Source organism: Taudactylus pleione, unplaced genomic scaffold, assembly GCF_031769625.1.
Source record: "Taudactylus pleione unplaced genomic scaffold, aTauple2 ptg000015l, whole genome shotgun sequence".
Classification (NCBI taxonomy): Eukaryota; Metazoa; Chordata; class Amphibia; order Anura; family Myobatrachidae; genus Taudactylus; species Taudactylus pleione.
In genome coordinates, this window is record NW_028284417.1 from 16,071,917 (window position 1) to 16,099,675 (window position 27,759).

Below are 27,759 nucleotides of genomic sequence, written 5' to 3' on the forward strand. Positions count from 1 at the left end.
CATGGGGAAAGTTTGGGGTACTCCTGGCAAACTGTTCCAGGTCCTAAAAAGACTAGCGTCTTTTTACCCTCTCCCTCCTGGTGAGTGTACAAAGTTGGAAGTCCCGTCTACCGTTGATTCTCACGTGGCACGCTTAGTCAGAAGCTCTACGCTGCCTGTACTGTCCGCATCTTCCCTTAAGGATGCCATGGATAGAAAACTGGAAGCTTATCTCAAGTCTGTTAACTCTCTTTTGGGGGCAATATTACTCGGACGGCTATGGCCGCAGCCTGGGTAACTAAGGCTATCAAAGGATGGACGGATGCGCTTGAGGACAGCCTGCCGTCAGACGCTACTAGGGAACAACTGGCCCACATTTCCCATACCCAGAAAGCGACCTTGTATTTGGGAGAAGTTGCGTTGGATATTGGACTCCTTGCCTTTAAAGCACCTGTGACCTTGGTAGTCGCCTGCCGAGTCCTTTGGCTACGATCCTGGAAAGCGGACGCGGAATCCAAGAGGGCCCTCGAATCCTTACCCTTCTCAGGAGACAGGCTGTTTGGCACAGAGTTGGGCAAAATCGTGGCTACCGTTGTAGCCTCAAAATCTGCCTTTCTGCCATCAGCAGCTGCTCCTAAGCCTAGGCCATCCTCCTTTCGGTCCTTTCGCCCCCAGGGTAAGGAAAAAGGTCAGTCCTTTCCAGGCAGCCTAGTTCTCACAAGACCACCAAGCCACAATCCAAGCAGTCTTGGTCGGCCAGACGTCCAGCTTCCAAGTCTGACGACAAACCCTCCACCTAATGGGGTGGGCCTCCTCCTGGGGAATCCCAGGGTGGGGAGCACGACTTCTTCGATTTGCCGACTCTTGGCGTCAAACAACAACAGACGCCTGGGTCCAAGAAGTGGTCTCTCGGGTACTCCCTCACCTTCCTAAGGCGTTTTCACCAGCATTAAGGCCCTGGCCCTCCAAGAACCCAATTAATCCCTGCTGTAGTCAGGTGTGATAATATCGGTCCTTTCGGCTCAGCGAGGAACTGGTTTTTATTCCACTCTTTTTTTGATTCAGAAGCTAAACGGGTCTCATCGGCCTATTCTGAATCTCAAATCCCTCAACAGATTTATCCGAGTGCCCAAATTCCGCATGGAAACTCTACGATCAATTGTCCTGGCATTGGAGCCTGGGGATTTCATGGTTTCTCTGGACATACCTGCATGTACCTATTCCTCCACCCCACCAACGGTTCCTACGGTTTGCTGTTCTGCAGTAACATTACCAGTTTTGGGTGCTGCCCTTTGGTCTGTCAACTGCCCCTCGGGTCTTTACCAAAGTAATGGCAGTCATGGCACCCCACCCCGCGTCAGGGAGTCAGAACCCTGCCATACCTAGACCACCTCTTAATCTTGGCATATTTACCGGCTGTTTTATAACACCATCTCCAGCTGTCCATTGCCTGTCTACAAGCACACGGCTGGCTCATCAATTGGAGAAAGTCCTCCCTCTCTCCCACACAGGGGATGGTACATCTGGGTGCACTCCTGGATTCTCGGATACAAAGGATCATTCAGCCAGTGGACAAAATTTTGGCACTGCACTTGCGCAACTTGCTCCACAATCGAAGGGTATCCATTCACACAGCAATGCAGGCCATGGGGTCCATGGTATCCACCTTCGATATAGTGGAATATACGCCCAGTTCCACTCCAGGGCCCTTCAACAGTTGATTCTCTCCGGTGGAACGGGCAGTATCATCTGATCCGATCCCAGACTATCCTCCTTTCTCCGAAGGTTCGGCTTTCCCTCTCAGGGTGGCTACAGACGTCCCATCTGGACAAGGGTCGCCCCTTCTGGATTCCAAATTTGGATCTTCTCACTACAGATGCCAGCCTTTGCGTATGGGGCGTGGTAACCGGTCATCATACCTTTCAGGGTCGGTGGGCAACCCTCTTTTACATAAGCGTCTTCCCAAGTGTTTTCGGGCCAGTATAGGGTGCCCCTGAATGTATGAAAGCCAGGTTGGGATAGTTCTTCCTCCATCCCTGGACTCCAGGCAATAACTTCTGTGGAGGCAACAAGTTTGAAACCCTTCCTAATGAGGATGGACCCCCACCTATTGTAGATACTATTGTTGTGATCTGAGGGCGCCTGGGGTGAGATTTAAAGTATCTGCAGAGGAGGTGCCCCGCTTACCCTCTACATTGAAATGATCCAAGGGCAAATATTAATATTTAGTAATATCTGTATTAAGGCTAATATTTCCCTGAAAACATATCTGTACTTATATTATTATTGTGACTGCAGAAATACTTTTTTTTTTTTTTAACCACAAAATGGAATTTCAAGTGGGAGGGTGCAGGCCAGACCGTCTTAAGGAGGTGTTGCAATGTATGTTACCCACAGCAACCAGTCTTAACAATATTACTCAGAAGGTCAGGCATTGCTGTATTAACTAAACTAAATCTCTTAGCAAATATGTATGTTTGGGGTTAATATATTTATTCAAAGCCACTTGTATGATAGTGACACGATCTTTTAATACCTTTATTAAACCATATTTACATATCATGCACTGTGTACATTTTTCTTTATTTTGCTGCTTAAAAACAGCATTGATTTTTAAACAAAAGGTCTTTATTACTAACATTGTATTTATTTGCAATATTGGCACTTAACCATGGTAGCCAAACGGCTGTCAGCTTTTACCTGCCTGGTGTAAGTAAGGCAACTAAAGAAAGTTATGGTGGGTACACACGGGCAGATAAGCTGTCAGATTTATCTATAACAATCCTATCGTTATCGTTAAAATCTCACAGCTTCTTGCCCCTGAAAACGACCAAACGATGGTCGTTGCGTGGCCACATATGGCCCTTATCGACCATCGTCCGCAGTCCGTGCAAGCAGGCATACCTGCTCGATATCGACCAGGTTAGCCTGGGTCGTTAGCCGTAGGTGCCAAACATGCATGTGTTGGATGTTCGATAACAATCATCCAACACATGCAGGACGATCAGATAACGATCGTTATCTGATCGTCCCGCGGTATGACCATGTGTACGCACCATTCCTGTACATGTTCCACCTAAATTCGTTGTTGCCGAAACAATTGATTGATCTTTAAATATGCTCTGTTACATTGTGTTTACAGGTAGGAACATTTAGTGCATGGTACCTATCTACTGAAGCAGCATCATATCTATTGTAACCCATGTGCAGACTTTACTTTCCAATTCTGTAAAATGCCATGTGTAATGCTGGAAAATGAAGTAATGCATTTGTGAGGGCTAATTTATCTTTTAGTATTTTGATTGCAGAGAGTTGCCACCTAATAGATTTTAAGTTGCCAATGTTTTTTGCTTGTTTCATGTTGTGAAGAATGTGGCCATGACTCTGTGGGAACAGTTAGGAGACTGGACTCCACAGCACCATCAGAGAAGTGTAGAACTGTTCTATCAGCTGCACAATCTGGTCCCATCCTCTAATATTTGTGAGGATGTCATCAGCCAGCAGCTGACGCACAAGGACAAGGTAATGTTATATGTGCACAATTATTAAATCACTGTTCTGCTGGATTAACTCCGCTCATTGTATAGTGTCATTATTTCAGTAACTCAGTGTTTGATTTCAATGGGAGCTTAAACATGAGTAGCCAATTCCCAAATGGACATTTTCTATATTACACCTACTATGAGAAGATATAAGTATGGCGGCCAATACAGGCTAAATTTAACAAGTACTGCTACTACACCGAGGTCGGGCGGGTATTGCCATGTAAGATTTTAAAGCAGGATCTGTATGTAGAACATTTTTAAATATTAAGTTAAAAACTTTTAGTTTTTGGTTTGCGGTTATACAATTTTTGAATGGAGCTTAGAGACAGAATTTCTACAGTAGCGTTTCTTGTGGATTAAACCCATAGCAAGCATAGCCTAGACAATTTTGGTTCTAGGCAATCTATTAATGAACTTGATTCCTTTTTCTGTGATCATAGAGCCTGATTAAGAGATGGATTCTAACCCAATGGTTAGTGCACATCTGCAATGTTTCCTACTCTGTGCATGCGCAGGACCCGTTCTGCGATATCACATGGAGTTCCCCAAAGCCACTGCCTGATTGACAGGCAGAAGCAGTGCGGGGGTGGGGCCGGCCTGCGTTCCCGGATATGGGGATGTGTCGCCCCAGTTTTCTGGGTGTGCTGAGGACAGGATCTGCGTCCATGGACTCAGACTTCTTGGCCTCGCCAGGACCGGGTCAGGCTGTGGTTGCAGCGCTGGGATGCAGCAAGGAGATGTCTGTTTCCTGGCCTCGCCAGGGCCGGGTCAGGCTGTGGTTGCAGCGCTGGGATGCAGCAAGGAGATGTCTGTTTCCTCTTGCTGCATTTGCATTTGAAATGGACGGAATTACACAGCCACTTGTGTGCGGCTCTGCAATTCCGTCCATCTCTGAATCAGGCCCATAGTGTATAATGCAGTGTTGTATGGTGGTGGGTTTTATTTTTAATACGAGTTAATTTGTCACAGAAAATAAGGATGGAGGCTCATGGGAGATTTGCAGTCCTGTGGCACCTCACAAGAGACCTTCATGTCAACAAGTCTTCAGCCTATGGTCGTACATTTGACAGGTTTGTCATATTTACCTATGTGTTTTGTATATAAGTTGCTTGACATGTAGATAAGTAAGATTTAGATATGGTATTTTTGCATTCTAGTGGAATAAATCTTTAGAAAACCTGTGATTTTTGTATTGTGGAAACATGAAAAAACTTACACAAGTCAAGAAACTCCATGGCATTGAATCATTATATACACTGATGTAATAAATGATTGAGTGTCTTATTGCACATTTCTTAAATAATTGCTGCAAGCAATCACTTGTTCAAAACCATGGTGCTTGATCGTTTTGGAATAAAATACTGTGTGGTCCAACTTTTGTTACAATGTGACTCCCTTAATCAGAATAGCATAACAGGCATTGAAACCTAACATGCAGTGGCGTAACTAGGACAGGGCCGCCGAGGCTCGTGTCCTGGGTGCTGAGGGACCGCGTCGGCCATGGTACAGGTCCGCCCTAGTCAGTCACTGTAGTGCAGACCGCAATGAGTGCGGTCCACACTACACATTTACACACACATCACCACCAGTGCTGGGTAGTACACTTGTATTACCCGGCGGCAATGTGTGTGTTTCAGAAGTCAATGAGAGTCAGACAGACCCTCATTGGCTGCTGCGCCCACTGCCAGAGCCAGGTTGGAGTTCAGTCATGAGCTCCGCCTTCCGGCTCCTGCAGTGGGTGATGGGAGAGTCGCCATGATGTCTCTCCCGTAGTACAGAGTGGGAGGACGGAGGAGCCGAGAGCGGCGGGCGCAGCAGGAGCTGGGATTAAGATAACTGACACTGTATCACTACTGGGGGAACTGAATAGAGCAGACGAGGACCACTACAGGGGGCACTGTATAGGAGCACTACATAGGGGGATCACTACTGGGGGCACTGTATAAGGGGTACTACCGGGGGCCTGCATAAGGGGAACCACTACAGGGGGCACTGTATAAGGGGCACTACTGGGGGCCTGCATAAGTGGGACCACTACTGGGGGTACTACTGGGGGCCTGCATAAGGGGGACCACTACTGGGGGTACTGTATAAGGGGCTCTACTGGAGGCCTGTCATGATGACACGCCACATATTTCAGTGGCCACGCCTCTTGTGGCATGTGACCATGCCCATTTTTCGGCGCGCACGCATATAGACGGGGGGGGCTCCATGTATTGTGTCGATACTTACTCACTGTCTTTTTAAAAATGTTAGAAAAAATATTTACTGATTGTATTGTGTGGTGAAAGTCGGTGTACTTTATGCCAGTATTCTCGTTTACTCCTTCCGGACAAATACAAAAATGGCAGTTCTTACAGCAGAAATGTATTGTTGCAGTAATATCATCAAGACTCTGTAAGCCCAGTGGCAAAATGGCTGTTCTACTACCAATAAAAGTCTAATAACCCCACCCACCTCCCTCCCCAAATCACTATTGGCTGATTGTGGTTGCCTGGTGTACCTGACATCTAAGTGACACATTTATCATTACTTCTCTACAATTGTAGGTCACTGTTAATCATGCTGGACAGTCTGAACAGCTTAGATGGCTGCACATCATCTGTCGGTCAAGCCTGGTTACATCAGGTGCTACAGAGACATGACATAGCCAGAGTCCTTGAACCACTGCTTCTCCTGCTCCTTCATCCAAAGACTCAGCGAATATCTGTACAGCGAGTCCAGGCTGAGAGACATTTGAGTAAATCTATTCGACACTTTGAAGAAAATAGAAAAATATTTACCAAGACGTGTAATGGCAGTGACGGTATGTATGTTGCTGATAAGGTGTAATGCTAGTTATATTACAGATGTGTCCTTGTTCATCTAGCCTCAATACACCATGCAGCACAATATGCCTGACGTCGGGAGTATTTATTTATTTTTTTGCTGAAAATGCGCCTAGGGGGTCAATCCTATTAGGTGTGATGTGCCGTTGCAACGGCTTTCAAGCGCTGGCAACAGCACCACATCTCGCACCCTTCGCTACCCGACCAGAGCCTGTAGCTGCCGTAAAGTGCGGCCACCGCCGCGATGACTCGCACCGGCGAGATCATCGCGACTAACAGGATTGACCCCTATGTTGCAATGTGATCAGACTAGGACGCACCAGGAGACTCAGCTGATTAATTTGATATGTGACACTTTTATATCTGTATGCAACTGAGGCTGTAAACAGAACTTGACGTGGAAAAAAGCTGCGGCTGCTACATCGTAGCACTTTGCATGCTGATCGAAAGACTCAATGCACACAGATATACAAGTGTCACATATCAAATTAATCAGCACAGTCTCCTGGTGGTCCTAGTTGCATATCATTGCGACTTACACATTTTCATTAAAAAAGACACCCCAGCAGTAGCAGAGTCTTACGGGACCAGGCGTGCCGAGAGGGGCTGTTTGGCGCGACTGCAGCAAAGACGAGTGAGGACACATCTGTATGTGTGTTTCTGTTATTATTTATACATGCAGCTTTGGGTGCTTCTTTATTCCCTGAGTAGTTTATATTATTTACTTATACTTCTCTTTAATGTTGTTTTGTATCTGTTTCAAATTTGTATACCTAATTTGGAGGTAACACTAAAGTAACTAAAAGGAAACCAAGTAAAAAATGATAACTTAGAGTCCTGGTTAAAGAAAAAGAAAAATTAGTCTTAAGCAAGTGTAAAATAAAACCATCCTGATATTGCGAGTCCCTGTAATATAATCATACCTTTATAGAAATTACTTATAATTGGAAAAGTAGCCAATTTATTTTCTCGGTGACTGTTAGAAGAATCCTAGAACAGTGTGTAATCCTGGAAAGATCATACAGTAGTCATTGTGAGTATAGCAAATGTTTGTAGCAGGATATGATTTGACAGTTGTGGAAATAGTTACACAACGTTTCTTTCTTCTTTCCATTCATGCAGCATTCTCCAGCGCACAGATGTGTTCTGGGACAACAACCTCTAAACAAGTTCTTATGGATGAGATGGAGAATTTTAGCCTTACAGTGAACCCTCTGAGTGACAGACTTTCCCTCCTGAGCACCAGCAGTGAGACCATCCCAATGGGGGTATCAGACTTTGACCTTCCAGACCAGCAAACAGAGATCCTTCAGAGCTCAGACTCTGGATGTTCTCAGTCTTCAGCGGGAGATGAGGTGGATGCAGAGAGTTTAACTGCTCAAGATAACTGTCTGAACTCGAAGGAAGACACAGTTGATGAGATAGTTCAACAAGTTATTTCTGACTTGATTTGCACTGTTCTTAGAAATGTTGGTGAAGATCCTGAATCAAATTGCTCATGCATTGATCATGTAGATACATTTAACAAGATAAATCTATGCAGCCCAGCAGTAGATGAGACTGGTAATGAGGATGAAGTAGCTCAGGGGAATGAGATTAACCTCTCGGTCAGAGAGCCGTCTAACTTCCTGCCTGTGTCTGCAGAGGCTGGCATTGAAAGTTTGGCAAATGTAATCTCCAGGAACTTATCATCTCCCTCAATTATGTATCAGCAGATATCCACAGACTTCAGTTCGGATATGATGGGCGGGCACCACAAGAAAAGGAGTCACAGTAGCATCCAGTTTAATTTCAAAGGGAAGGGGACAGAAAGAGACTCAAATAGCAAAGAGGGGGGTAAGCCAACAGGAACAAAACCTAAAGTTAAAATGCCAAGAAGGAAAGATGATGACAAGAAAAGGGCCCAGAATGAGAAATTAAAGCAAACCAATGTTTTCTTCAGCGATGGATTAGACTTGGAGAATTGGTATAGTTGCGGAGAAGGAGAAATCTCAGAAATTGAAAGTGATGTGGGTTCTCCCGGAATACGGAAGTCTCCACATTTTAATATCCACCCTCTTTACCAGCATGTTCTTTTATACCTCCAACTGTATGACTCCTCGCGAACGTTATATGCGTTGTCTTCTATAAAAGCCATATTAAAAACATGTCCAACAGTGTTTGTCAGTGCTATCTCCACTACCAGCGTTAATAATGCATACACTCCTCAGCTATCTTTGCTCCAAAATCTTTTGGCAAGGCATCGAATCTCCGTGATGGGAAAAGATTTTTATAGCAATATTCCACTGGACTCCAACCACAATTTCCGGAGCTCCATGTATATAGAAATACTTATTTCACTATGTTTGTATTTTATGAGAAGCCACTACCCAACTCATGTTAAAGTGTCACAGCAAGATCTCATAGGCAACCGTAACATGCAGATGATGAGCATTGAAATCCTGACCTTGCTATTTACGGAATTGGCAAAGGTCATAGAAAGCTCAGCTAAGGGCTTTGCCAGCTTTATCTCTGATATGTTGTCCAAGTGTAAGGTTCAGAAAGTGATTCTACACTGTTTACTCTCTTCAATCTTCAGTGCCCAAAAGTGGCACAACGAGCGCATGGCTGAGAAGAATATAATGGCCATTGAGGAAGGCTTTTCTGAGGACAGTCTCATTAACTTTTCCGAAGATGAGTTGGACAATGGCAGTACATTACAGTCCCAACTATTAAAAGTTCTTCAGGGACTTATTGTTTTAGAGCATCGCGTGTTAACCATTCCAGAAGACAGTGAAGCCGGCTTTGATTTTGTCATCACTGATCTCGAGCATATCAACCCTCAGCAGCCAATGACCTCCCTTCAGTATATGCATTCCCAGCCAATCACATGCCAGGGAATGTTTCTTTGTGCTGTTATCAGGGCTTTACACCAGCATTACACATGTAAAATGCACCCACAGTGGATAGGTCTCATTACATCCACATTGCCTTACATGGGGAAAGTCTTGCAGAAAGTGGTCGTTTCGGTGACGCTACAGCTTTGTAGAAATCTTGATAACTTAATTCAGCAATACAAGTATGAAACAGGATTATCTGACAACAGGTATGTCATGTTTTGGTCACATTTATCATACATGAAGGGGTAGTTGTACTAAAGCTTTATCTATTGCATTCTACAAAATGATAAACCAGATCTGATTGGTTGCTATGGGCAACACCTCCACTTGTCTGCGGTAGATTTACTGAAGCTTCTAAAACAAAGTTTTTTTCTTTTAGTGCGGTTGCTATAAGAGGCTAATTGTATTGTGTGTTTCAGGCCTCTGTGGATGGCATCCTTTATCCCACCAGACATGATCCTGACTCTACTAGAGGGCATTACATCAATCATTCACTACTGCCTGCTTGATCCCTCAGCTCAGTACCACCAGGTAAATGGACAATGTACTATGTGGGTTATCTTTTGCTGCATTGAAAAATAATATCCAATCTGGAGACACTGGGCCACCACAGGTCCAATTCTGAGTGTTGAAGCTCTTAATTATGGTGCTGTTAGAAAGAGTCTTATTAATTTATAAGACAAGTGGTTAGATCAGCTCTTTAACAAAGAGTTTGGAAACTATGGAGGCCCATGCCTTGATATCTGAGAGGTATCAGAGTATTTGGGCACGTGGCTGTGGATGCTGGTTTTATTAGGGCTAGAATTTCGGCTTCAGTGATTTCTGCTTACCGAGCTCTTGGCTCCAGGTTTGTGAGGCAGATGCAGAGTCTAAATGATATTAACAATCCTGACATTTTCAGGCAAAGCCTGTTTTTTGTCTTGGAATGGATACAATTTAATATTCCGGCAACTTATGGGAACAGCTCCTTCCTACAGGCAAACTTTCCCGGTTTAAAGCCTTTCATCCTGCAGGTAGAGAAAAATCTCAGGTCTCAAGAAAACAGACTTCTACCCATAAGGGGAAGGACAACATAGAGAATAACAGTCCTGGTCCGCAAATAAGTCAGTCACCAAGCCCTCAGGCAATCTGTCTATATGAAAGGCGATCATCCTGCCCAGTGTCGGCTGTAGTGGGAGCCTTGTTGCTCTTCTAATGAAATTGGTGATTCATTTCCACTTCACATACCTAGGTGAGATGATTCATAGAGTGCAGATATATCAGAGGTCTCCTCAAGACTCCCCCTGACATTTCACTACCAGGTTTCCGATGGACTTTGTAGAACATTGAGGCCTTTCAGACTGTACTCTCTGCCGGTGTTATCATCCCAGTACTAACAGGAAAGTACAGAAAACAAATGGTTCCTCTTTAACTATTTTAAACCTAAAAACATTCAATATATTTCGATTGGATGGACAAGTTCTTCAAATAGTCATAAATATGTCATCAAAAGCTTGTAAACTTGTAGGTTTCCATAGATGTCAGTGATGCTTTTGTTATCAGATTTACCGTTCAGTCTCATGATTTCCAATCTGTGACCAGCTCTTTGTTTTGCAACAGACCCTCCTGTATTTATTGAAATGTATGTCATGGCAGTGCTACTGTGGTCCAAGTGGATTAGGGTTATGTTTACATGGACTACATCTTAATCAGTGTACACATACCATGGTTTTAATATCAATTATCAGATGTCCAGTCTGGGAAGCACCCAGTGGTTTGTTTCTCTAGGTTTGTTACTGGTATTGCTCAGACAGTTGGTTTTCCTTCTGGGAGACCGATTCTGTTATGGAAATAACTCACTAAAAACATAATTATGAATAAAGAAAGTTTTGTTTGTTTTTTGTATGTACGAAGAAGACTAAGGGAATCACAAGAAGCTCTCTTGCTCTGAAAAAGACAGCAGGGTTACCTTAAATTGATTTATCTATTCCTTTGCGACCAGCTGCTGTATTTAAAAAAGAGAAGAGATCAGGTTATTGTTGGTGGCTCAGCTACATGGACTATAGACATTCTCAAGATGTCTGTGGGTCAGTTGCAGCAACTTCCCTAGAGGGACGATATTGTAACCCAGGAACTGGGGTTTTTTTTTTCATCAGTGATTAACTGGATTAGCTTTAACAGTGTGGTTGCGAAAACCATGATCGATTAGATGAAGGGATTTTTTGACGGTGTAGTCGCTGCCATGTTTATACCAAGAAATCCGGTTTGGGCAAAAAGGTATCATAGAGTCTGAAAGCTCTGTGTTTAATAGCGAGAGACTAGGTTGTTTTCAATAACTTTGTTTCAGTCGGAACATCACCTAATGTACCTACAGGATGGTTTGGATAACGGAATAAAACGGAGTTCACTGAAGAGCCATGTCTCCTTGGCACTTGATTTGTATTGAAAGCTTTAGAACAGGATCGTTTTGAATCCATGAATCTCAAGTTTCTTAGAGTTCAAAGGGACTGATCTGTAGGCCTAATTCAGCATGGATCGCTATTGTGCTTATACGCACGCAACTGCATTGCTAATATCAGCGGGGTATTTAAATATTCGCATTGGGAACGCAGCCTGACATAAGGACGCCCACTTCCCCTTACTCACATCCGTACACTTAGCCAACATAGCAAAATAATCGGTAACATCAGACCCATACGCACAGTTAAGGAAGCCCAGACCTCACTCAGGAATTGCTAACTTCTGTGCACGCTATGAGTACTCAGGAGGCGTCCGGTATTGCAGTAGATAATTTATGCACGCCCATGCAACGGCGTTGAAATGCACTGGCACGCTTGCGTTCGCGTGGCCACCCACCCGTGTCCACCCACAAACGGCACTTCCTGTCAATCACTCTGTAATTCGTCTGCATAGCCTCTGCGTACGCAGTTCTGACCGCAGCGTCTGGCACGCGCGCTGCGATGCAGTGCAAAATAATCGACCGATTGCGTGCGTATTAGCAACTGAGGGCCTGATTCAGAGCCGCTCGTTCGCTCCGAGCGATGTTCACACATCTGCGCATGCGTATGGGTCGTAATGCGCATGTGCCAACCAGTCAGTGCGGTCGGAAAACGTGTGTTGGCAAAATTGCGAGTGCCTGCTAATTTGAGTGACAGGATGAGGCGTTTGTGGGTGGTAACAGGGGAAGGTGCTTGAAAACGGGGAGTGGAGATCTGAACGCAGGCATGCCAAACAGTCAAAATGGGCGTTTTAAGGGTGTGCATAATTAACAAAGCAGCGTCATCGACCACGTCACTTGGTTGTTTCTTAGCCTGAACTGTTCGCATGATTGCGGTAGGAGAATCCAACCACAAGCACTGCGAGCAGTTCAGACGCCTTTCGATGTACTCGATTAATCTAATAAATAGCGGAGATGACGTATGATGCAAGCGGCCAGGGGGCGTCTTTACAAAATAGCGAGCGCATGTTTCGTTCGCTCGCTCAGACATAGAGGCGTCAACAGACCGCAAAGAGCGAGCGCTCAATTTAAATAGCCGGCCCCTTTTTCTGAACGAGCGAGCGCAAATAGCGTCCGGCTCTGAATCAGGCCCTGAGTTCCTTGCTGAATCAGGCCCTGTGTCTTTTGCACACAGAGATCCCAATCTGATTTTTCATTAGGATAAGGCTATTCTGCATAGAAAGTCATCTGGGTTTTTTTTGGCCGGCACTTAAACAGGCTATTAATGGATGGATCATTTCTGTGATTCGTTACGCTTACCCTGGAAAAGAGAAAATTGCCCCTGAAAATGTGAAGGCTCATTCTGTCAGATGGTTGACCGTGGCAGGGAGTTTTGGCTGATGAGCTGTGTTGGGCAGCCGCTTGGTCCTCCGTTCATATTTTTTGTGTTTCTCCTTCATCCACTAGGGGACACTGGAGCTTCATGACAGTGGGGTATAGACGGTGGGTTGAGTTGAGCCTGGCACTTTAAAAATCTACAAGTGTGACTGGCTCCTCCCCCTCTATGCCCCATCAACCCCAGTTTTTAGAATGTGCCCGAGTAGAGCCGGTGCACAGGGGCTGTCTCCAGCCCTTATATTAATTTTTATATGATTTGTAAAAGAATCAAGCAAGAGGACAGGCAGACTGTTAGCTGTGACAGTCTGCCTGCATCGTGGGAGCCGCCAGAGAGGGGACCACACGGCTACTGCAGCCTGTGTCCGGTCACCCTATGGAGGGGAGGCTGCTTTAGGCAGTTAGGAGTCATCAGACTCAGCGGGGCCCGCCACAGCTACCACTGGCTTGTGTCCGGGTCCCCGCTCTCCCCTCACTGCCCAGCGCTCTGGCCGCAGCAGCTCGGTGAGTAGCACACCTCTCCTGACTAGCAGGAGAGGTGAAAATAACTGCTGGGTCTGAAAACAGCGCGCGGCTGTCAGCCCCGCTGTCAGTTGCCACGCTGGTGTTGTGATAGAACACCGGCGCTGGCTGTTAGGTAGGCGCGCTCACAGCGGTCCTGCCTCTGCGTGCCGGTGCTTGTGTAAAAGGCACCGGCACGGTTATCACTGGGGCGGTCGTGCCGCTTGCCCCCGCTGTTAGTGCGGGGACAGAACGTCCCACTGTATAAGTGTATGCCGCGCGCATACAAAGCGGCGGCCATTAGGGGAGGAGCTTATGGGTCCCTCCTCCTCTTCCTCCTTCACTGCCTGGGCTAGTTTGGCGCGCTCTGAACGGGAGTGGCGCCTCAGACTGCAGGCACTGAGCGGAGGGGGAGAGGAGCAGATGAGAGCATCTACAGGGGGTCTGTAAATACAGAGGGTGGTTTTAACTACTTTCTGGTCCTATTGATTGCTCCTCCCTTATATGCCTGTCTGCCCCTGTTACTGAGTTGCATTTTCTTGAAATTCTGCTCCTCTTATACTGCTCTGCATGCAATTTGAGTAGCATTATTATTGAAATTCTGCTCCTCCCTTATTGCTCTGTCTGCTCCCATACTTGAGTAGCATTATTATTGTAATTCTGCTTCTCCCTATACTTCTTCTGCATTCCTGAATTGTATGTGGTGCTTGTCTGTGAGTACATGATGACATCCAGGACAGAAAAAACTGCATCACAAAAGCTGTTTGCCTGCACTAAGTGCAGGAAGAAGTTTACCCATGCTCGCTCCGAAGGGTCTTCCCTGTGCGAGACATGTGAAGCAGACAGTGCTAACACGCAGTCTGTCACTCCCTCCTTCATAAATAGTTTGGCCGGGGTCATGGCGGACCTTTCTTCTGAATTAGCCGCTTCCCGTAGGGAACGGGAGGCTGCCAGAGATCTACCTGGCACATCTCACCCTTCTTTTCTAGCAGAACCAGCGTGGGCTCAGAATTTAGTCTGCTCGGTGAATAGCCTTGCTCAAGTGATGGGTTCTGCGTCTAAAGCTCCTGAAGCTACGGTAAGTCGCTCTTCTAAAAAGAGGGCTCTTCCGGCGGTTCTCCAGTCGGATGAGGATTCGGCAGCGGATCACTCGTCTCAGGAGGAAGGGGAGATGCTGGACGAATCAGACGTAGAGACTTACTCACAAGAACCTGAGGCATTGCAAGGTATTGACGCACTCATTCTAGCGGTAAGGGAAGTTCTTAAGATTTCTGGCCAGGAAGCTCCAGAATCGTTAGAAGACTCCTTATTTGCCAGGTCACAGAAGATGGCCGTCACATTCCCTGTTTCTCTCCAGTTGGATGAACAGATGACGGCAGCCTGGCAGAATCCGGACCGTAAATTCCAGATTCCTAAGCGTTTCTTCTCTCTTTACCCATTTCCTGCGGAAAATAGGAAGAGGTGGGAGACCCCGCCACCTGTGGATTCTTCGGTTTCTCGGTTGTCAAAGAAGACCACGTTACCTGTTCCAGGAGCTACTACATTGAAGGAAACCTCAGAGCGGAGATTAGAAACCACTTTGAAATCCATTTATACGGCCGCAGGTGCACTTCTCCGCCCGGCCTTGGTAGGATCTTGGGTCAACAAGGCTGTGGAAAAGTGGGCGGAACAATTGACTGAGGGTCTTAGATCCAGCACTCCGCGAGCAGATCTGATTACCTTGGCAGAACATATTCAGGAGTCTGCTGTATACTTAGGAGACGCCTCCAGAGATATCGGCCAGGTAGGCGCTAGGATTTCTGCTTCGGCGGTCTCTGCTCGCCGGGCACTTTGGCTTCGTGCCTGGCAAGCGGATGCGGAGTCAAAAAGAGCAGTGGAAGCTCTTCCTTTCACAGGCGATATTTTATTTGGTCCAGAGCTGGACAAATGGATTTCGCTGGCCACTGGAGGTAAGAGTACTTTTCTACCTTCATCAGCACCTCCTCCGCGTCGCTCGTTTAGGGGACCTTCCTTTCGTTCCTTTCGAGCATCGGCAAGATTTCAGGGACGATCGCGAGGTTCGTCTTCAGCGGGGCGAGGAGGCCGTACTAGAGGACGTCAAGCAAATATTGGCCGCCGTCCAGATCCCAAGCCAGCAGACAAGCCTGTGGCATGACGGGCTCCCATCCCATCTCGGAAATCCAAAGGTGGGGGCACGCCTCCAGCGTTTCTCGGAGGTTTGGAGACTGACTTCTCCAGACACTTGGGTTCGAAATCTGGTATCTCAGGGGTACAAGATCGAGTTCGCTTTCACTCCTCCTCGGCGTTATTTTACAACAGGTTTGCCCATCGATCCCTTGAAGCAACTAATTTTGCGTCAAGCGATCGAGACACTTTTGCTGGCCGAGGTCCTTGTGGCGGTTCCCACTGCACAAAGGCAACAAGGGTTTTACTCAAACCTTTTTGTGGTTCCGAAACCAGATGGGTCAGTCAGACCCATTTTGAATCTGAAATCATTGAACCAGTATCTTTCATTTCACAGGTTCAAGATGGAATCTCTCCATTCTGTCCTTGCAGGACTAGAGGCAGAAGAGTTTCTGGTGTCGATAGATATCAAGGACGCCTATCTGCATGTCCCAATTTGGGTTCCTCACCAGGCTTTCCTCAGATTTGCCATCAGGGAAGCTCATTTCCAGTTTCAGGCCCTGCCATTCGGTCTCTCGTCAGCTCCCAGGGTATTCACCAAAGTGATGGCCGTCATGGTGTCTCACTTGCGCTCTCGGGGGGTGACGATAGTTCCGTACCTAGACGATTTACTCATCAAGGCTCCGACGGCAGAAGTCCTTTTACACCAAGTGTCCCTTACACATCAGATTCTCATTCAACATGGATGGATTGTGAACTTCCAGAAGTCTCAGTTGATGCCGTCCCAGAGACTTCAGTTCCTAGGAATGATTCTAGACACTGTTCTGCTTCGTATATTCTTGCCAAGGGACAAGGCCATAGCCATACAGGAGCTGGTTCGTCTAGTGCTCAGACCCAGGAAAGTATCTGTGCATCTTTGCATACGTCTCCTGGGGAAAATGGTGGCTTCCTTCGAGGCCATCCAATTCGGCAGATTTCACTCCAGAATATTTCAACTGGATCTTCTGTCTCAGTGGTCCGGGTCCCACCTACAGATGCATCGGCTGGTGCGTCTGTCTCCCCGGACCCGCATATCCTTGCTCTGGTGGCTTCGGACGGAGCATCTGTTAGCGGGTCGCCGCTTCGGAATTTGGAATTACACCTTGGTCACCACGGACGCCAGCCTCCGCGGATGGGGAGCGGTGGTTCTGGACAATCACTTCCAGGGGCTTTGGTCGCAGCAGGAGTCCCTCTTACCAATCAATGTTCTCGAACTGCGGGCAGTCTACAGAGCTTTGATACAGGCTGCTCCTCTGTTACGAGGACTTCCGGTTCGGATACAATCAGACAACGCCACGGCAGTGGCATACATAAATCGCCAAGGGGGAACCCGCAGTCGGATGGCAATGAGAGAAGCCAGTCGCATCCTTCTGTGGGCAGAAAGACACGTAGAGGTCATTTCAGCAGTGTTTATTCCGGGGGTCGACAACTGGGAAGCGGACTACCTCAGTCGTCAGGATCTTCATCCCGGGGAGTGGTCCCTTCATCCCGAGGTCTTTCATCAACTGGTTTGCAGATGGGGGAAGCCACAGATAGACCTGATGGCATCTCGGATAAATCATCAACTACCCCTTTACTGCTCCAGGACCATGGATCCGGCAGCGGTGGGAGCGGATGCTTTACTGATCCCTTGGCCGTACAGCCTTGTGTACCTGTTCCCACCGTTTCCGCTCCTCCCTCGGATTCTCAAGCGGATCAAACGAGAGTCGTCCACCGTCATCCTAGTGGCTCCGGATTGGCCTCGTCGGGTTTGGTACTCCGATCTTTTATTCCTTCTGGCAGACGAACCTTGGCATCTTCCGCTACGATCGGACCTTCTACAACAGGGTCCATGTGTGTACCCGGATTTACGGCGGCTTCGTTTAACGGCGTGGCTATTGAGACCGCCATCCTAAGACGCCATGGAGTTCCTAGGTCGGTCATTCCTACCATGCTTAGGGCTAGAAAACCGGTAACATCAGCGCATTATCATCGCATTTGGAGGGCTTATATCTCCTGGTGTGAAGGTCGTGGATCCTCCACTTCCTCTTTTCATTTACCACGTCTTCTTCTTTTTCTTCAAAAAGGCCTCGATGCGGGGTTACGCTTGGGATCGCTTAAAGTGCAGATTTCTGCTCTTTCTATTTTTTTCCAGCGTCGCCTAGCTCTGATTCCGGAGGTTCAGACCTTTTTTCAAGGGGTTCTTAGAATTCAGCCCCCCTTTGTGCCACCCACGGCTCCTTGGGACCTGAATCTTGTTTTATCTTTTCTTCAGTCATCCACCTTTGAGCCTTTGCAGGAGGTGGAATTGAAGTATTTGACTTGGAAGATGATCCTTTTATTGGCCCTGGCTTCGGCCAGACGTGTGTCGGAACTTGGAGCCTTGTCCTGCCGTTCCCCTTACTTGATTTTTCACGAAGATCGGGCGGAACTTCGTACCCGGCCTTCCTTTTTGCCCAAGGTGGTCTCGGGTTTTCATCTGAATCAGCCGATTGTAGTGCCAGCGTTGTCGGACTCTTCTGGGGATTCTCACTCCTTGGATGTGGTTCGGGCACTTCGCATTTATGTGTCCCGTACTGAGGGGCTACGTAAATCAGAGGCTCTATTCGTCCTTTATGATGCTAATCGGCGTGGCTGGCCGGCGTCTAAACAAACTTTGGCCAGGTGGATTCGTCTGACTATTCGTCAGGCATATGTTGCTTCTGCTCGACCACCGCCGGTATCCATTTCTGCGCATTCTACGCGCTCTGTGGGTACTTCTTGGGCGGCACGTAGAGGTGTCTCAGCTTCACAGCTTTGTAGGGCAGCGACGTGGTCTTCGGTTCATACTTTTGTACGTTTCTACAGATTTGACACTTTTGCGGCTTCTGCTTCAAATTTTGGTCGTAGTGTCTTGCAGGGCGTTCAGCACTCTCCCCCCCAGGAGGGTAGCTTTGGGACGTCCCCACTGTCATGAAGCTCCAGTGTCCCCTAGTGGATGAAGGAGAAAACAGGATTTTGGTACTTACCGTTAAATCCATTTCTCCGATTCCACAGGGGACACTGGACGCCCACCCAGTGCTTCTTGCCTGTTCTCAGTTGTTTGTTCTGCTTCAGTTCTGTTGCAGTTTTGTCTGTTTTATTGTGTGACTGTTTATCACTGCAGCCTGCTGTGTTCTTGCAGTGTGTCAGTATGTTGGATGTTTCTTTTCCTGTTCTCCTTCTCTGTTCTTCAGTCTGTTCTCCGTCTCCTCTCGGGCTCAGTTCTTTAAAACTGGGGTTGATGGGGCATAGAGGGGGAGGAGCCAGTCACACTTGTAGATTTTTAAAGTGCCAGGCTCAACTCAACCCACCGTCTATACCCCACTGTCATGAAGCTCCAGTGTCCCCTGTGGAATCGGAGAAATGGATTTAACGGTAAGTACCAAAATCCTGTTTTCTACATGTTCAGTTTTTTTTGTTTCTAAGTACAACACTTTTGGTAGGGAGGTACTGCACACTCTTACTTTGAGAGTACCCACACGAGGAGGCAGGTTTGGGACATCTCTGTGTGCCCAGTATCCCTAAATAGGATCTATGAGATTGTGATTTATGTGTTTGTTAAATTAATTTCTCTGAATCTACCTAAATATGCTCCAGTTATTCTGTTATGTTTCAGGGGTGTTTTGTTTTCTCTTTGGCTTATGTCCTGTTGTGTTGGGCTTTACAGAGGAGGAAGGCGTTTAAAAGTTTGTTTTTATTTAAATTCTGACAAGTCCATGGGGCACTTTGTTTTCTGTGATCTGCATTAATGTGCCCTATTAAACCTTCTTGTTGCCAAGTTATTTGTTTTACATTTTCTTATTTGGTAGCTTATGGTGAATGTAGATCAGAAGCACTTACTGGAAGCACGCAGTGGGATCCTCTCTATCCTGCATTTGATAATGACCTCAGTCACTCTGCTGTGGAGCGTCCTACATCAGGCTGATACCACTGAGAAAAGCTTTACAGCTGCCGCTGCCTCCGTTACTACAATCAATCTTGGCTCAACAAAGGTAACGCAAACTAAATGCATCTCATTGCTTAATCTTCCATATTTATGTGTTAAAAACAACCAATATGATTGCTTAATGGAATTATACATGTACCCCTACTGTACATTATAAGTCTATTATATGTACTGAGGACCTCGATGACCATATAAAGTAAATGCTTTTATACAGATCTCTGAGGTGACTTCTGACATCTACAATAATTTGCAGTAGCGGACGGGTTAATCTTATAATACACAACTTTGTACGTTTGTAGGCAGTAACATTAGAACTCACCGTGATATTATATACATATTAGTACACAAATACAACATATGCTGTGACAGTGCCTGGTCCAATCACTGTTAAACTGCTCTTGTTATCCTTCCACAGTAGATCACCTCCTATATGTTTGTATACCGGGAGGAAGCAGTAGGGCCTCAGAGGACCAGTCATTGTTGCCGGATGTGTTTAAAGCTAGAAATGTGCGGGTTCTGTTTTACTCTATTCTTTTCGCCAAAATTATCGCAAGTTCGGATTAGTTCGGATTTATTTTATTGGCTATCCAAAACACGTGATGGCCAATAAGATGCCGTTTTGAGATCCAGACATATCCGAGTAAAACCGAACCCGCACATCTCTAGTTTAAACATACCCACCGTCTAATGCAGAAATCTCTTTACTCAAACAGAATTAAGTTGGCTGTATGAACTTCATTTTATGTAAACCGTGTCAGATTGATAGGTTCCCAATCTTACTAGGACCTACTCTGTCCTCTAGCTAACTATTAGTCTGTGGCTCCCTGCTTTCCTCCATTCCCCTGCTTTCCTCATGGCCCAGCTCTTTCCTTATTATACATGTTGGTGGATAAATTGCTGTTACCCAGCTAATCATCACATTCAGTTCCTGAACCATTCTGTACTTCTCTGACCGTTACCTTATTTGCTATAGGTTGTTATTTTCTAGCTATATTGATCACAAACATTTTGTTTTGTTTTGCAGAGTTCCAGCTTTCAAACATTTTTATTCTGTTTTCTCTTCTATCTTGTTATTCCCATTGTAAATGATTGTCTATGGGTAAAATAAGTATTAGGATAAGAGTCAACAAAGAATTATTAGATATGGTCAGATGAAGAGACTTATTAGGAGGTAATTGTGAGTGTTTTAGTAGTAAAATATGAGGTCTAGGATAGTAAAATATGAAGTTAAAGAAAGTATAGTTTGTCTTACAAGTGTATCAGATACTAGTAGTGCGCCTGTCCTGCTATACTAACCTTCTGGTGGGCTCTTCTCTGGGCTTCATGCTGGCAAGAGGGAGTCATTGGAGGTGGAGGTGCGCGACACGACTCCTGCTGCCTATGACCGAGACGTCCTCACTTATTATAATGACTTGTCGTTCTGGACCTGTCCTATGACAGGCTCGTGTCCGTTCCCACCTTTGTTGCCATCCCTGCTCCACTATCTATCCCGCCCCCATCCCTGCTTCACGTCTGTCACATCCCCGTTCCACCGCCTCCTCCCCCATCACTATCCTCCAATCCAGACCCATTATACTTACCTTCCAGAAGCTGGTGAGACATGATGGGCTTATTTAATTATAATATAGATTATATAGCAGGGATTTTCATCAAGTGGCTCTCCAGCTGTTGTGTAACTACACCTCTCTGCATTCCCTACCACAGTTTTGCTAGTAAGGTATACTGAAAATATGGCAGGGCATGCTGGGGTGTGGAGTTCCACAACAGCTTGAGGGCCGCAATATGAATACCCTGTTCTACAATATACGCGCTCTGTATTTCTCCGTCCATGCTGTAAGACCTCTGTCAACTATCCATAAAGATCAATGATCCATTCATCTATAAAAAAAAACCAATGTAAGGCAGACCCATTTCTCTGAGTAGCCTTAATGTGACATAATATTCATCTAAATATATATACAAGTCTGACTGTTTCTTATAGTAAGGATATGCTCATTGCTAGGTGCATTGTGTATGTTTTCCCCATGTTACTGTGGGATTATGTACTATAGTATGATAGTGTGTATGGTCCCAATTGTAAAGTACAACAGAACATGTTGGTGTTATATAAGTAACTGCTGATAATAATTAGACTGTAAACTCCAATGAGACAGTAGTGAATAAATAAATATTTTCTGTACAGCGCAGCGTAATATGATGGCACTATATAAATCAGCGGTAATAACTAATTCCTTAGGGATCATGGCTCATCTAAACGTCACTATATTACCATTCATAAGGAATTGTTTATTTACCTTATTAATACATGTAACAATATATGACATGATGCTTTTGCCTATGGTTCCCTCTGGCAATAGCAACTCTTTCTATACTTCCCATGGTACGTGCTTTATTTCTTTCAATCTGTGTATAATATATTGGCCACAAGTCAGCCATCCAGGCCATTAAGCTAGTCACCATGAAATGTAAAAACATGAAGTTTCCTGGCTTGGCATGGTTTCTGCGCCCATCTCAGTACCTGTCTTCATGTAGTTTAAGTCTGATAACTTTCTGCGGTCATCATGTGTTTACAGCCCTCCGGGTTCATTGGATCATGAGTTTACCATGATAGCAAACACACGGAGCCCATCTAGTATGAGTGTTGTGTGTTGATTTTGTGAACAATTTAAATGAAAACTTGTCTGTATTCTGTATAATTGCTTTATGCAGGGCTAGCATGTTTTGTTCCAGTGTAGAAACTCCATGTAAACATGGCTGACGTGATCAGAGACCATAACCTGAGTTTTTGTAATGGTATTACTTGCAGTTTATATTATGTAGTTATATTTGTACATGTAAAAGCAGAGCTTTTTTTATTATATATCATGATACTGTATATTGCAGCGAACAATAGTTTATACTGTGGTTACAAATTAAGATTATGCCATTTAATATTGACAAATGTGTCAGTAAAGCGTTTTTGGGTACACAAATAAACACAGATGGAGAAGTGACAGTGTATAACTGGTTAATGCTAACTTTGATCTCTAGAACCTGAGACAGCAGATTTTGGAGCTACTGGGCCCCATTTCCATGAACCATGGAGTGCATTTTATGGCCGCTATTGCATTTGTATGGAATGAAAGAAGACAGAACAAAAACTCTGCACGCACAAAGGTAATACATACATTGTACTGCAGGGACAGGCCAACCACGTACACAGGAGCACAAACAGGCCTATCCTTGTGACTTGTCTACATATCTGGGTATCGGGAAAGTAGGATGGCAGCACTCTGTACTGGGGAAGTTCAACGGAACAGTTACATATGACATGTTGTGCACAGGCCATTATAGATTTCTGTAATAAAATACTAAGCTTATACCAGTGCATTCTGTAATGCAGTATAGCATAAACACTTAATTTAATACCAGGGTAAGTACACCTACAGTTTACTTTGTATTATTATTTACTATACTCTAAGGTTATCCCATCAGCAAGTGAAGAACAACTTCTGCTTGTTGAGCTGGTTCGCTCCATCAGTGTGATGAGGACAGAAACAGTCATACAGACAGTGAAGGAAGTATTAAAACAACCGCCTGCCATAGCGAAGGATAAGGTATAGTAATCCCTTGTTATTACATTTAGCTGACTTGTTAAATTGCAGGTTTTATTTGTTTTTGTTAGCATTGCATATTATTGCTGTACATAGCATGTACATATTGTTTAGAGCATCGCCGGGCAACAGACGGGCAGTCAGTGAGCCTTAATGGCAGCCCGTTGTTGTTATTAGCTCAGATGCGACTGTACAGGAGCTGGATCATGTGACTACCACTGCACAACGCAGGGACATCCGGGGAGCAGGGGGAGTGAGTGCAGTGTATTATGCACAGCCTGGTATCCATGTGTCATTTGTGAGCTCCGGGCTAAATTTAAGTATATTTACTAAAGATTAGAGTTGCCAGAGCGTGGTGACATATTAGGAAGTCTGAGTGACTTATGGGAGGGCAGGTGTGGAGGTCTGAGGGGCTAGTAAAGGCATGCCCAGATATCTGAGTGGAATGTCCCAGACTTGTGATGTACATACGGGATCTGAGAACATTGCAGGGGCATTTTAAGGCAATGAGAGGTCTTGGGGGCATTTTGGGTTGCATGAGGTGGAATGTGCTGAGGGGTAATGTCAGTGCTTTTGATGGGTGGAGTTTGACGTGTGTGTGAAACCATTGGTCTAGACCAGGGGGTTCTCAAACTTTTTTGCTCTGGGAACCAGTCTAAAACTAAAAATTATTACAGGACTGTAAATGTTACTGTAGAATGACTGCCACACGTGTGGTCAGCAGACCGCTCATGCACAGTAACACTATGGAGAGACAAAACTGTAAGGTGTCCGATAATGCGATCGTTTCATTTTTTACACATTGCAGGGATGAGCTCTTTTCAAAGCCCCTGTCCCTGCAAGGTGAGGCAGAGAGTGACTGAGGAGACAGTGGGTTACTGGTGAGACAAAGGGTGACGTAGGAGGCAGTGGATAACAGGGAGAATCTGTGGGTGACAGGGGTGAGGAAGTTGGTGGCAGAGGGTGGCATGGAAAGGCAGAGGGTGACTGGGGAGGCAATAGGTGACGTAGGAGGCAGTGGACAATAGGGAGAAGCTGTGGGGGATGGGGAGGCAGATGGTGTCAGAAGGTGATGGAGAGGCAGGGAGTGGCAGTGGCTGGCAAGGAGCAGCATAGGGTGGCAGGGAGAGGCAGAGGGTGGCAGGGGAGACTGTGGGTGACTGGGGAGGAGGTGGGAGGCAAAGGGTGACATAGGAAGCAGCGGGTAACAGAGAACCAGAGGGTGACAAGGGAGGCAGATAGTGCCAGAGGGTGAGGCAAAGGGTGGCATGGAAAGGCAGTGGGTGACTGGGGAGGCAATAGGTGACGTAGGAGGCAGTGGGTGATGGGGAGGCAGAGGGTGTCAGAAGGTGATGGAGAGGCAGGGAGTGGCAGTGGCTGGCAAAGAGCAGCATAGGGTGGGTGGGGTTAGTGGGTGACTGGGGAGGCGGTGGGAGGCAAAGGGTGACATAGGAAGCAGTGGGTAACAGAGAACCAGAGGGTGACGAGGGAGGCAGATAGTGGCAGAGGGTGAGGCAAAGGGTGGCATGGAAAGGCAGAGGGTAACTGGTGAGGCAATACGTGACGTAGGAGGCAGTGGGTAATAGGGAGGAATAGTGGGTGACAGGGTAGGCAGAGGGTGTCTGTGGGTGACGGAGAGGCAGTGGATGACAGGAAAATGGAGTGGGTTGCAGGAGGAGACAGTGAAAGGCAGCAAGAAGCAGTGGATAGGGGAGGAAGTGGTGACAGAGAGAGGCAGTGGTTGGCAAGGAGCAGCAAAGGGTGGCAGAGAGAGCCAGAGGGTGGCAGGAAAGACAGTGGGTGACTGGGGAGGTAGTGGGGGGGGGCAAAGTAACATAGGAGGTAGTGGGTAACAGGGAGAACCAGTGGGTGACAGGGGGAGGCAGAGAGTGAAAAGGAGAGACAGAGGGTGGCAGTGGGTGACAGGGTGAGGCAGTAAGTGAGAAAGACAGAGGGGGCAGTGCGTTTCAGGGGGGAGGCAGTGGGTTTTTAATAAATTCATTTTTTTTTCTGTTTCCCGCCTCCAGTTCCAACACTGTATGCTCCCCTGTTCCCCCATGGGGTCTGTGCTCAGCACTCCCCTCATTCCACATGCTCCCCTGTTGATGTTTCTTCCCCCTCCACAGCAATCATCACACATTCTGTGTCCCCCCACCCTGGCAGCAACGGTCCCCCAGGCTGCACTTAAGAACATCTGCACAGACTGCAGAGAGAGTCTGGCAGCTGGCTCCTCTGAGTCTGTCTGCTGCTGAGGCTTGCTGCCTGTGTGTCAGTTTCTGCTGCTGGGCAGGAGGACAGGAGACGCTGAGCACTGGGGTGGGGACGGGGCTGCCTGATGGCTCCTCGGATCTCTCAGCCAGTGATCCGAGGAGTCTGAAATAACAGACAGTTCAACTGGTTTCACTCTCTTCAGATCACTGGCTGAGAGATCAGAGGAGTCCTCAACCTGACCCCATGTGAGTCGCGACCCCAAGCTGAGATGGCCGCGACCCACTTTGGGGTCACGACCCACAGTTTGAGAACTGCTGGTCTAGACAAAAGAAGAGTTTAGTTTATTATTTTAATAAATAGAGAACATCTAGATTCCTTTGCATGGTCATATATTCAGCACATCCATATGCTTCTATGCATAATAATGTATTAAATGTGTGCTGTATAAGTCTATTATTTCTGTTTTAATGAGATAATGTATTTGTCTCGTCAATTACAAAAATATTTTTTAAAGACCTGTTTACAGTCAGTGATATGAATGTACTACTATGTGGGGCATAATACAATGACATAGTAAATAATTGCTAATGAAGCCATTTTGATTGCCTTGATGATTAACAAAATCAGCAACCAATCTCAGAGCATCTTTACCTTCTTGTTTGCATCTGATTGTCTACAGCTGGTATCTGTGATGCGGTTCCTGCACTGTAGAACTGCAGTATGTGCCCTTATAGCTTTGCAGTAGAGTGGCTCACAGTGACTACATAACTTGCTATGTTTATTTTGCTACTAAGCTGTTTCCTCTGCTTTTTAATTTTTTAGAAGCACCTTTCACTTGAGGTCTGCATGTTACAGTTCTTTTATGCCTATGTTCAGAGGTAAGACTAACATTTCAAGTATTACTGTACTTGCCTTTCTGCCTGCTCTCTCTTGTATTTCTACTTTATAGTCTATACCCAATTGTTTTTATTTAGACTGTTCCTGTAGTTGCATGCCAGTGGCTTAGTGAACATACAGTAGTATAATGTTCTTAGTGTTGCAGAATACTGTAAAAGCATTTTTTCTTAACAAATATCATCTATAACGAAAATCTTCGGTACTTCCGTATCTTTGCGGCACCTGGTTACGCTACTTGCATGTCTTCACTATTCAGTGAAGATACGTAAGTAACGTAAACTTCAGGAAATATAAGCTTGTGTCAAACGTCATTCCCTACCATCCAACGTCATTCCCTACCATCCAACGTCATTCCCTACCATCCAAGTGGGCATGGAGGGGGAATAAATCCATGTGGCAAGCGAAGCGAGACACCGTGCTCGCGGCGAGCGCAGCGAGCCCGCAAGGGTCCGAATAGTATTTCCTGAAGTTTACGCTAATTCCGTATCTTCAACACACATCCAGCAGGGTGCCGCAAAGATACGGAAATACCAAATCTTCTACATAGTAAAATACAGTGGACTGTAAAATAACGTATTCTAGTTTGTTAGGTTTATTGTCTACAAGTATTTACCAAATCCTTGATATGAAGCGGTTTGTGTTTTTCATAGTCTTTTGAAATTTCACTTCAATTTAAATTTAATCTGTGGTCTGTGTTCATTCATTCCTCACATGTATTTGGTGGTATTCTAACAGGATTCCTGTGTCTAACCTTGTGGACAGCTGGGCTTCTTTTCTTGTTCTCCTGAAAGATTCAAACCAACTCAACCTTCCAGCTCCGGGGCAATTCCTTATACTAGGGTAATTCTTTTCTGTATTGTGTGTGTGTGTGTGTGTGTGTGTATATATAACAAATAAACATGGAAATATTTGCATACACTGCTGGACTGCAACAATGGTGCATACAAAAGGTAGGATCAGGCTCTGACATCATGCTCAGTCCAGTTTATCCTAAGCTATAAAAACATCTGTCCTCATGCTTTGAGTTATGTGGGGTACACAGGGCCAACTGACTGATCGACAGACTTGATCAGTATGCAGCTGTACATGCACACTTACCAATCGGCCGACCAATATGTCTGGTGCAGGAACCAGTTGTGAAGTCATTGTTGCTGGTTCCTGCGGCCAGCATATGGGTCGGTTGGTCGCCAGTACAAACAGGCAGATGTGCACGATATATCTTTCACATATATTGCATCTGCCGTGCTGTATGACCACCACAATATATCTGTGAACGATGTGGTTCATAGATACATCGTTTGCACACACTGGCCGATATTCTGGATGATGTATATCGTTCGTTGGCCGGTGTGGACCCAGCATAAGTAACACATTTTCAGGACAGTCTTGGGAGAAGATAGAAGAGC

The 27,759-nt window shown here is 45.9% G+C and overlaps 1 protein-coding gene across 4 annotated transcripts in view; it reads left to right on the forward strand.

Annotated features, from left to right (window-relative positions):
* Positions 1–27,759, forward strand: part of DOP1A (DOP1 leucine zipper like protein A) — a 122,502-nt gene that overhangs the window by 81,853 nt on the left and 12,890 nt on the right. For all 4 annotated transcript variants that reach the window (XM_088471793.1, XM_088471772.1, XM_088471785.1 and 1 more), the window contains 10 exons: positions 3,349–3,501; positions 4,494–4,594; positions 6,074–6,330; positions 7,475–9,437; positions 9,651–9,762; positions 19,516–19,698; positions 22,683–22,808; positions 23,114–23,248; positions 26,279–26,334; positions 27,089–27,193. In XM_088471793.1, coding sequence (XP_088327919.1) covers positions 3,349–3,501; positions 4,494–4,594; positions 6,074–6,330; positions 7,475–9,437; positions 9,651–9,762; positions 19,516–19,698; positions 22,683–22,808; positions 23,114–23,248; positions 26,279–26,334; positions 27,089–27,193 — 3,191 coding nt within the window. The remainder of the gene's footprint in view (positions 1–3,348; positions 3,502–4,493; positions 4,595–6,073; positions 6,331–7,474; positions 9,438–9,650; positions 9,763–19,515; positions 19,699–22,682; positions 22,809–23,113; positions 23,249–26,278; positions 26,335–27,088; positions 27,194–27,759) is intronic.